Raw genomic sequence first — 11,855 nt, 5'->3', positions numbered from 1 at the left:
CCTGGTCAGCACACTGTTAAACTGTAATATCGCCCACTTGAGCCATAGGGAAACATGGACATTACCTTGCAAATGCAGTTGTAACTGACAGCTGCTGATATATAACTGACAGCAACTGGTATATGTCAGTTCTGACAAAATATTGTCAGAACTGAAAGGGATCACTGTAAGAAGAAAATGGCGAGCTTCTGAGAGGAACTGACGGTGAGGTAAGTATGTAATATTAATTTGCAGCTTTGTTGTGTGCTTGTTTTTTTAAAAAAAAATTCTCACTTCAGTTTTCATTTAAGGTCTATACACTGTTTTCTTTTTAAAGCTCTTCTCTTCTTTACGTAGAAGTGATTTTTTGTCTACTTTTCTTGCATGAATGCATGGTATGTCTATTCTGTCTTTCTGTCTCTGTTCTTATCTCATCCCTATCCTTCTCTCTTTTTTTATTTGCTTGGTGCTCTCCAGTTTTTATGTATTTTTATTCCTGAATAAAAACTATGATAAAAAAAATAATGCCAAGTTGCTAATTTGGAAATATTCAGGATTTTTGTTACTGATGTCTGTAAAACAAAAAACAAAAACAAAAAAACAGTTTGATTTTGAAAACAATTTTTGTTTTTGTCCACAATAACAGCTTCTGGAACAAGTGTATCTCCAGAAATGACAACAGATGTTACAACTAGTTCACAAGACACCACACCTGACTCATCTACAAGTGAAGGAGTGAGCGTGTCAGATGTGACAAGAACAACCACATATGAAAGTGCACTAACAACAGATGGAACAAGCGGCACAAGTGAAACTTCCATTACCGTAACCGAATATTATACAAGTGACTGTAAGTGTAATCTCTGCCTGAGACATATATTCTGCCCCTGAGCTTAAATATTGTCTATTGGAAACATATTACACTCTTGTATTGCATCTTCTTCTATTACTTCTATCTTACATGGTTGTTTTTTTAATGTGCACCCTATTTATTTGGGTGGTGGTGGTGTGTATGCATTTATGTATGTGTGTGTGTGTGGGGGGGGGGGGGGGGATTTTCACCTAAATTTCCTTTTATTTTGTTCATAAGAATTTCAGATCTCATGGCTGGGTACATATAGCAGTTCAACCTGGCGAGCTGGGCATCGGACAATGCTGTAGATGTAGGTGAGAGGGGGGAACTTATAGCCAAATATAAAATGAATTGGGACTATATGCCCCTACACGCACCCTCTACTCTGCAAATAAGACACATTTGATTAATCTTAGGAGCCACCTAAAAAACATTTGGTGCTCGGGCCTTTTCCCATGTGTCCCCGACTCTATGGAACTCACTTCCACAATCAGTGCGGGGGGCTCCTTCTCTGAACAGCTTTAAGAAAACCCATCTTTTTTCCTGAGCCTGAGTCATACGGCTTTGAGAGTCCCTAGGGAGAAAAGTGTTAAAAAAAATTACTATTAGTATTATGGTCACAACCAATTGATTAATCCTCCCCCATATTTTTTTTTGCCTGTTGCTCTTCTTTGCTTTTGTTTTCGTCTGTTTTTTTTATTATTTTTATTTACTTTCAGAAAGCAAACACCGATACAAAAATATTGCCTAGTTGCTATGTTTAAAAAAGCCAGCTTAATTTTGAAAACTTTATTTTCACTATAACAGCTTCTGGAACAAGTGTATCTCCAGAATCGACAACAGATAGTCCTACCAGTTCACATGACACCACACCTGATTCATCTACAAGTGAAGGAGTGAGCGTGTCAGATGTGACAAGAACAACCACATATGAAAGTACACTAACAACAGATGGAACAAGCGGCACAAGTGACACTTCCATTTCAGCAACAGAATATTATACAAGTGATTGTAGGTGTAATCTCTGCCTGAGACATAAATTCTGCCTCTGAACTTAAGCAATGTCTAATAGAGACATATCCCACTGTTTTAATTGCATCTTTTTACATGAGTCATATGCTTTTTTTTTTTTCTTAGTTTATTAGTTTGAGTGGTGGGTGGTGTGTGTTTGTGTGTGTGGTGGGGGGAGGAGAGAGACCTTAAACTTAAGCTCCCCCCCCGCACACACGGACAACTTTAGGCTGAACGTAGCCACCAGTGGGCCCAGGAGAGGAGCAAGGAGGAAACCAAGGGACTTTGCAGGATATGGGGGCTGGAGGAACCCTCTGTTAAGTCCAAATTGTGATTTTTGAGCAGAGCTCAGGGTCCCTTTTATTTTTCTTCTATTTTGGCCATTCAGAATCTCATGACTTAAATACATACAGTACAACCGGAAGTACATACAGGGGTAGCGGAAAACCTCCAAAAAGTTTTTCTCAATTATATAGATTTCTTGAAAATAGTTAAGTTACTAGTTTTTCCCCCTTCAAGCGGATAGAAAAATTGGGAGAGGCAATTGACCCAAAATTATGGCCTTGAATTGGTCAAAGTATATAGTTTATTCGGGACCCTAGACATTGGATGTTACTATTTAAAGTTATAAATAGATGGTATGTAACCCTAAATTATATATATATATATCATTATTATATCATTGATCATTAATGCTGGAGGTCACAAGTAAGAACTAATAGCCTTGAATGATCATGTCCATTAATTAATAAATGAGAAACACTGAGAACCCAATATAGTGTAGTATGTATTGGAAACCGGGGATAAATGTAAGTGTGAGATGAATATACTCACAAACAAGAGTTACCTCTCAGGCAACCACTGTATAGGCAGGTGAGGAGATTAGACCTGTCCTCACTCAGGAATCAGGATTAAGATGTTGCTCTCTGTAGATTCGAAAGGTAGGGGTGGGTCCCCCTTCCACCAGGGGTGGACACAGTATTATTTGCTAGAGAACAGAGGCGCCAGCAGGATAAAAAGTAATAAAAGTTTTACAAAATTGCTGGGAGGCAGTGGTGGACTTACCTCCGGAAAGCAGACTCGATAAACTGTCTAAATTAAATAACATGTAATATTCATACCCCAAAAGATGCAACGCATTTTGCAGGCAAAGCCCGCTTCGTCAGGCAATAAGGTAGGGGACAAACAGTAACTCGTCAGTAGCATGAATAGTGCCTCTAACAAGTTACAGTAACTACTGACGAGTTACTGTTTGTCCCCTACCTTATTGCCTGATGAAGCGGGCTATGCCTGCTAAATGCGTTGCATCTTTTGGGATATCAATAATAAATGTATTTATTTAATTCAGACAGTTTATCGTGTCTGCTTTCCAGAGGTTAGTCCACCACTGCCTCCCAGCAATTTTTTAAATCTTTTATTACTTGTTAGCCTGCTGGCGCCTCTGTTCTCTAGCAAATAATCATGTCCATTAATTGTCCAGATCTGGATTGCTATCAAATTATCTTCCAGAGGAAAATGTGACTGTATTGGTATTTTTTTTTCTTTTTGGTGTCATCTCGAGGCTCAGTCTATAGGAAAAAAGAAACCTGGTAGCATTAGAGATTTTGATTTTCAAATAAAAAATATAGTTTGCCATTTTAGAGGTGTCGCTCCACCTTAATGACATACTGAAATGAAGACATGCGGTAATTGTTGAAAGTAACATACTACCAGCTGCCCCCTCCCAACAGCAACAAAAAAAAGTTAATCTAGCTGCTGAAACACCCTACATGTTCTTAAAAGGGAACTTCACCCTAAACAAACATACTGTCATTAAGTTACATTAGTTATGTTAATTAGAATAGATAGGTAATATAATCTCTTACCCACCCCGTTTTAAAAGAACAGGCAAATGTTTGTGATTCATGGGGGCTGCCATCTTTGTCATGGGGGCAGCCATCTTTTTGGTTGAAAGGAGGTGACAGGGAGCAGGAGGCACAGCTCCAACTGTCCTGTGTCCTGATTACCCTCCCCAGCTGCACACGCTAGGCTTCAAATGTCAAATTCAAAATGTAAAAAAAAAAAATTGCACCAAAACAGCAGAACGAGAACAACAACATCAGAAATCCCATCATGCTTTGCACAGCATTAGGGGAAAAATGCCCGGGCAGTTTTTTTCTGTGCAGCTAAAAATGAGGCTTGTATAAGAGAAACAAAGTTCTGATGCTGTGAAAGAGTTAAAGGGGTTCTGTGGGGGTTCCTGAGAAGAAAAACAGACCCTTACCTTGGGCTTCTATCAGCCCCGTGCAGCGGTAATGTCCCACGCCGTCCTCCTCTCATCTGCTATTCTCCGCCGCCGGCCCCGGTCTAAGCGGCATGGGATCCAACTGCGGCTGCGCTACAGTGGCCGCGCACCCGCTCGCTTCCGCCTGCGTCATCGGAAGCTTACTGCGCAAGCGCAGTACAAGGCTCCGTTGTACTGCGCCTGCGCAGTAAGCCTCAGATGACGCGAGCGGAGGCACGGCAACGCGCATTATTCGTCTGTGTGACAGCCGAATAATAGCCTGGTGCCGGCTGCGGGGAACGGCAGATGGGAGCAGGACGGCGTGGGACATTACCACTGCAGGTGGCTGATAGAAGCCCAAGGTAAGTGGCAGTTTTTCTCCTCAGGAACCCCCACAGAACCCCTTTAAAGAAACACCAAGCCTTTCCAGTGCTGCTGGTGCTGGGTCAATTTTTAGTCTGGAGGTTCACTTTAAGGTCTATTCACTGTTTTCTTTTTAAAGCTCTACTCTTCTCTGCCTAGAAGTGATTTTTCTTCTTCTTCTTTTGTATAAATGCATGGTATGTCTATTCTGTCTTTCTGTCTGTTCTTATCTCATCCCTATCCATTTTCTTTTTTTGCTTGTTGCTCTTCAGTGTTTATGTATTTTTTTTCCAGAATGCAAACTATGATATAAAAATAATGCCAAGTTGCTAATTTGGAAATATCCAAAATTGTTGTTGCTGATGTTTGTAAAAAAAAAAAAAAATACAACCCAAAAACAGAGTTTGATTTTGAAAGCTTTTTTTTTGTTCACCATAACAGCTTCTGGAACAAGTGTATCTCCAGAAATGACAACAGATGTTCCAACCAGTTCGCAAGAAGCCACATCTGACTCATCTACAAGTGGAGCAGTGAGTGTGTCAGGTGTGACAAGATCAGCCACTTATGAAAGTTCACTAACAACTGATGGAACAAGCGGCACAAGTGACACTTCTATTACTGTAACCGAATATTATACAAGTGATTGTAAGTTCATTCTCTGCCTAAGACATACATTGTGCCCCTATATTTTGTGTTCTGTCTATTGAAAACATATCACACTGTTTTTTATTGCAATTGTTCCACTAGTTTTATCTTACATGTGTTTTTTTTTTTTTTTTTTTTTTTCAATGTGCAGGTTATTTATTTGAGTAGTGGAGGTGGAGAGAACTTAAACTTAACTTTCCGTTAATTTTGCCCATTCGTTATTTCAGATCTCATAGTTGTAGTACATATTGCAGCACGGCCTGGTGAGTGGGCACTAGTGTTGGGCGAACATCTAGATGTTCGGGTTCGGGCCGAACAGGCCGAACATGGCCGCGATGTTCGGGTGTTCGACCTGAACTCCGAACATAATGGAAGTCAATGGGGACCCGAACTTTTGTGCTTTGTAAAGCCTCCTTACATGCTACATACCCCAAATTTACAGGGTATGTGCACCTTGGGAGTGGGTACAAGAGGAAAAAAAATTAGCAAAAAGAGCTTATAGTTTTTGAGAAAATCGATTTTAAAGTTTCAAAGGGAAAACTGTCTTTTAAATGCGGGAAATGTCTGTTTTCTTTGCACAGGTAACATGCTTTTTGTCGGCATGCAGTCATAAATGTAATACATATAAGAGGTTCCAGGAAAAGGGACCGGTAACGCTAACCCAGCAGCAGCACACGTGATGGAACAGGAGGAGGGTGGCGCAGGAGGAGAAGGCCACGCTTTGAGACACAACAACCCAGGCCTTGCATGAGGACAAGAAGCGTGCGGATAGCATGCTTTGTACCGCCATGCAGTCATAAATGTAATAAAGATAAGTGGTTCAATAAACAGGGACCACGCGGCAACGCTAACCCAGCAGCAGCAGACGTGATGGAACAGGAGGAGGCGCAGGAGGAGAAGGCCACGCTTTGTGAGACACAACAACCCAGGCCTTGCATGAGGACAAGAAGCGTGCGGATAGCATGCTTTGTACCGCCATGCAGTCATAAATGTAATAAAGATAAGTGGTTCAATAAACAGGGACCGGCAACGCTAACCCAGCAGCAGCACACGTGATGGAACAGGAGGAGGCGCAGGAGGAGAAGGCCACGCTTTCAGACACAACAACCTAGGCCTTGCATGAGGACAAGAAGCGTGCGGATAGCATGCTTTGTACCGCCATGCAGTCATAAATGTAATAAAGATAAGAGGTTCCATAAACAGGGACCGGCAACGCTAACCCAGCAGCAGCAGCAGCAGCACACGTGATGGAACAGGAGGAGGCGCAGGAGGAGAAGGCCACGCTTTGTGAGACACAACAACCCAGGCCTTGCATGAGGACAAAAAGCGTGCGGATAGCATGCTTTGTACCACCATGCAGTCATAAATGTAATAAAGATAAGAGGTTCCATAAACAGGGACCGGCAACGCTAACCCAGCAGCAGCAGCAGCAGCACACGTGATGGGACAGGAGGAGGTGCAGGAGGAGAAGGCCACGCTTTGTGAGACACAACAACCCAGGCCTTGCATGAGGACAAAAAGCGTGCGGATAGCATGCTTTGTACCGCCATGCAGTCATAAATGTAATAAAGATAAGAGGTTCCATAAACAGGGACCGGCAACGCTAACCCAGCAGCAGCAGCAGCAGCACACGTGATGGAACAGGAGGAGGCGCAGGAGGAGAAGGCCACGCTTTGTGAGACACAACAACCCAGGCCTTGCATGAGGACAAAAAGCGTGCGGATAGCATGCTTTTTACCGCCATGCATGCAGTCATAAATGTAATAAAGATAAGAGGTTCAATAAACAGGGACCGGGCGGCAACACTAACCCAGCAGCAGCAGCACACGTGATGGAACAGGAGCAGGCGCAGGAGGAGAAGAAGGCCATGCTTTTTGAGACACAACAACCCAGGCCTTGCATGAGGACAGAAAGCGTGCGGATATAGCAGCAATGCTTTTTGCCGCCATGCAGTCATAAATGTAATACATTGAGAGGTTCAATAAACAGGGACCGGAAACGCTAAACCATCCCAGATGTTCATTGGTCATGTTACTTGGTTGGGGTCCTGGAGTGTTGCGTAGTCGTTTCCAATCCAGGATTGATTCATTTTAATTTGAGTCAGACGGTCTGCATTTTCTGTGGAGAGGCGGATACGCCGATCTGTGACGATGCCTCCGGCAGCACTGAAACAGCGTTCCGACATAACGCTGGCTGCCGGGCAAGCCAGCACCTCTATTGCGTACATTGCCAGTTCGTGCCAGGTGTCTAGCTTCATGCCCGGTTTCAGGTCCAGCGGTGCCAGCCACAAATCCGTCTGTTCCTTTATTCCCCTCCAAATTTCCTCCCCTGTGTGCTGCTTATCCCCAAGGCAGATCAGCTTCAGCAACGCTTGCTGACGCATGCCAACGGCTGTGCTGCACTGCTTCCACGATCCTACTGCTGCTGGTGCTGGGTTAGCGTTTCCGGATGAGGTACAGCTTTGAGATGCGTTGGAGGAGAAGGAGTCAGAGAGGTAGGTGCTGCTGTTGTTATCCAGTGGGAGGGACGGCGGTGCAGCTGTTTGCGGCGTGGGCAACACCCGCGCCGTAGCAGGTGAGGAATCGCTGCCAGGCTCCACAAGGTTCACCCAGTGCGCGGTAAGGGAGATGTATCGACCCTGGCCGAACGCACTCGTCCAGGTGTCAGTGGTGAGGTGAACCTTTCAGGCAACGGCATTCTTCAAGCTTCGGGTTATTTAGCTGACCACGTGCTCATGCAACTCAGGCACTGCAGAGCGCGCAAAGTGGTAGCGGCTGGGAACCACGTAACGTGGGATGGCCACTGACATCATGCCCTTGAAGCTGTTTGTCTCCACCACTCGATATGGCAGCATTTCGCAGGCCAGAAGCTTGGCTATGCTGGCTGGCTGTTACTGCCACGGCCCGGGGGTCATTTGCTGGCAATTTCCTCTTGCGCTCAAACATCTCAGAGACAGACAACTCAACCGTAGGGCTGCACACCGAAGGGCTGTTGGTTGTTGTGTTTGATGAACACTGGGAGACCTCAAGAGCTCTAGTCCGGAAAGTGACAGTGTCAGCATCGTCTGATGTTTGTGAATGTTGTGAACCACGCAATGGCTGGGCTACTGCTGCTGCTGAGGCGGGTCTGGTGGTGAGTCTGGTGAACCCAAGGGAGGCAGTGTTGCTGGTGGTACCCTGTCCTGCCGCGTTTGCCTACAGAGTGGGATGTTTGGATAGAATGTGGCGGCTCATGCTGGTGGTGGAGAGGTTGTTAATACTTTTCCCCCTGCTCAGGCGGGTCTTGCACACCTTGCAAATCGCCATGGTAACATCCTCAGTGCAGTCATCAAAGAAAGCCCAGACTTTGGAGCACCTGCCTTGCTGGTGATTTCTGTTTGCGCCTCTTTTGCCTCTCACTTGAACTTCCATGCTTGCGGTGCCTGAAATTGCGCGCCGCCTACCTTGTGGCACAAGGCAAACTCGTGCAGCAGTGGGTTCCTCAACAGACTCATCTGTGCTGCTGCTACGACGGCGATGTTCTCGTTCACAAACAAAATCTGGGTCTATGTCCACATTGTCCATACCCTCCTCTTCCATCTCCTCAAACTCGTCATATGTCATTGTGTGGGGGCCGCCGCCGTGGAGTAGAGCTCCCCAGAACAACCTCTGCGCAGCTCACTCCAACGTCGTCTGGTTATCTGGCAGTTGTGTGCGTGGTGTCGCTGCCGGTTGTGTCAGCTTTGTGCCCACTGGCTCCTTGTAACTGGCTGAGGACTCGGACCTCGTGCGTGATGTGCTGGTGCTGCTTAACCCACTGCTGGACGCTTGAGAGGTCATCCAAGTAATTATCTGGTCCTGTTCTTTTGGATCTGTGAGGGTTGTTGTCCTGGACAACATGGGCGGTATTGAGTGGGTTTTCTTGGGTGCTCCCCTGTGGCCTGTACGTGAACCGTCAGGGGAAACACCTCTTCCCTTGCCCCTCCCTCTTTCACCAGATTTCTTCCTCATTTCACTTATCCTTAAAGTACACGCTGACTGGCAGCAGTACAGTGGCAGTACAGAAATGCTATACAGTGGTGGGTGAGCGGTGTACCACTATTGTCAGCAGCGACACAGAGCACAATGCTATACAGTAGCGGGTGAGCGGTGTACTACTGTTCCCAGCAGACACAGAGTGGAAGTAAACACAATGCTACATAGTGTGGCTGAGCCGTGTACACAGAGTGGCATTAAACACAATGCTATATAGTCTGCTATATAGTCACCCCGAACAGGGTGATGTTCTGCAGAACCCGAACAGGGGCAAACACTGTTCGCCCAACACTACTGGGAGGGAACGCAGATTTTAGTACCTAAACACACGATACAACATGTTTTCCGGGGTCGGACTCTGAGGCACATACAGATGGTCCCGATCATCATCCTCATCATACAACTCTTCTCCTGAGTCTGACCCACCCACCACCTCTGCCACCCCAACATCCCCAGACACAGACCCCTCATCGTCCTCAACATTAACTTGGGATGCTGGCCTGAGCCAGACCTCCTCCTCCACATTAGGCCCCATCATCTCCTCAATGGCAGCCCTCATTAATCGCTCTGGCGACGGACCGATGGACACAACGTTCTCCTCCGGGGAGGGCTGCTGCTGACCACTGGCTGCTGGGGTGGATGTTATAGCTTGCGTGGGGCGTTGGCTGTTGCTGTTGTTGGGAGTGCTGCTCACAGCGGAGGTCTCTGGGGAACTCATGTTGAGCTCATATAGTGGTTGACGGTGAGTGGAGTATTACTGATCCCAGCAATATACACACTGACTGGCAGAGTACGCAATGCTATATAGTGTGGCTGAGCGGTGTACACAGAGTGTCAGTAAACACAATGCTATATAGTCTGGCTGAGCGAGCGGTGTACTACTGTTCCCAGCAGAATCAGAGTGGCAGTAAACAATGGTATATAGTCTGGCTGAGCAGTGTACACAGAGTGTCAGTAAACAATGGTATATAGTCTGGCTGAGCGGTGGACACAGAGTGTCAGTAAACAATGGTATATAGTCTGGCTGAGCGGTGTACACAGAGTGTCAGTAAACAATGGTATATAGTCTGGCTGAGCGGTGTACACAGAGTGTCAGTAAACAATGGTATATAGTCTGGCTGAGCGGTGTACACAGAGTGTCAGTAAACAATGGTATATAGTCTGGCTGAGCGGTGTACACAGAGTGTCAGTAAACAATGGTATATAGTCTGGCTGAGCGGTGTACACAGAGTGTCAGTAAACAATGGTATATAGTCTGGCTGAGCGGTGTACACAGAGTGTCAGTAAACAATGGTATATAGTCTGGCTGAGCGGTGTACACAGAGTGTCAGTAAACAATGGTATATAGTCTGGCTGAGCGGTGTACACAGAGTGTCAGTAAACAATGGTATATAGTCTGGCTGAGCGGTGTACACAGAGTGTCAGTAAACAATGGTATATAGTCTGGCTGAACGGTGTACACAGAGTGTCAGTAATCAATGGTATATAGTCTGGCTGAGCGGTGTACACAGAGTGGCAGTAAACACAATGCTATATATAGCGTGGCTGAGCGAGGTGCACAGTGGCAGTACACACAATGCTATATAGTCAGGCTAAGCCGTGTACACAGAGTGTCAGAAAACACAATGCTATATATAGCGTGGCTGAGCGAGGTGCACAGTGGCAGTACACACAATGCTATATAGTCAGGCTAAGCCGTGTACACAGAGTGTCAGAAAACACAATGCTATATATAGCGTGGCTGAGCGAGGTGCACAGTGGCAGTACACACAATGCTATATAGCCAGGCTAAGCCGTGTACACAGAGTGTCAGAAAACACAATGCTATATATAGCGTGGCTGAGCGAGGTACACAGTGGCAGTAAACAATGCTATATATATAGTGTGGCTGAGCGAGCGGTGTACTACTGTTCCCAGCAGCGACACACAATGACTGGGGGGGACCCTGGCTAGCGTGGCTGGAGAGCGAACTACCCTGCCTGCCTACCCAAAGCTAAACCCACAGAGAAATGGCGGAGATATGACGTGGTTCGGGTATTTACTTACCCGAACCACGTGACCGTTCGGCCAATCAGAGCGCGTTCGGGCCCGAACCACGTGACCCGTTCGGCCAATCACAGCGCTAGCCGAACGTTCGAGGAACGTTCGGCCATGCGCTCTTAGTTCGGCCATGTGGCCGAACGGTTTGGCCGAGCACCGTCAGGTGTTCGGCCGAACTCGAACATCACCCGAACAGGGTGATGTTCTGCAGAACCCGAACAGTGGCGAACACTGTTCGCCCAACACTAGTGGACACCAGACAATGGCGTTAGTGACAATATTGATAATTTATTATGGCTTTAAATAATGGTTTATTGAAAATAGGAACCCCCTTAAAAAGTTTCTCTCAATTATATAGAAGATCCCCCCCACTTTCCTACTTTTCCCCTTTCAAGAATTAAATGGGAAGAAGAATGTGTAGAGACAATTGACAAAGTTATGGTCTTGAATTGATCAAAATATATGGGGTATTTAGGACATTCATTTGAAAAGGGCACCTGGAAAAAAGGGTAGCCGAGAAAGACATGCATTTGGTTTTAAAAGGGCACTGGATATAGCTGAGATTTTTTTTAATCTATAAAAGGGTGCCGGATATAGCTGAGATTTTTTTTTTCAGTTATAAAACGGTGCCAGATGTAGCAAAGAAAAGTGATATAGCCAAGAAAAGTGATTACTATGACTGAACTTC

The 11,855-nt window shown here is 45.8% G+C and overlaps 1 protein-coding gene across 7 annotated transcripts in view; it reads left to right on the top strand.

Moving 5' to 3' along the window:
- Window positions 1-11,855, top strand: part of LOC137562594 (serine-rich adhesin for platelets-like) — a 110,440-nt gene that overhangs the window by 55,425 nt on the left and 43,160 nt on the right. For 6 of the 7 annotated variants that reach the window (XM_068274086.1, XM_068274085.1, XM_068274087.1 and 3 more), the window contains 3 exons: window positions 626-829; window positions 1,640-1,843; window positions 4,911-5,114. In XM_068274086.1, coding sequence (XP_068130187.1) covers window positions 626-829; window positions 1,640-1,843; window positions 4,911-5,114 — 612 coding nt within the window. The remainder of the gene's footprint in view (window positions 1-625; window positions 830-1,639; window positions 1,844-4,910; window positions 5,115-11,855) is intronic. The other variant, XM_068274090.1, reaches the window with a different exon arrangement.

The sequence above is a fragment of the Hyperolius riggenbachi genome, chromosome 3, assembly GCF_040937935.1.
Source record: "Hyperolius riggenbachi isolate aHypRig1 chromosome 3, aHypRig1.pri, whole genome shotgun sequence".
Taxonomy (NCBI): domain Eukaryota; kingdom Metazoa; phylum Chordata; class Amphibia; order Anura; family Hyperoliidae; genus Hyperolius; species Hyperolius riggenbachi.
Note: the sequence above shows the minus strand (reverse complement) of the source record. Positions and strands in the feature narration are given on the sequence as shown.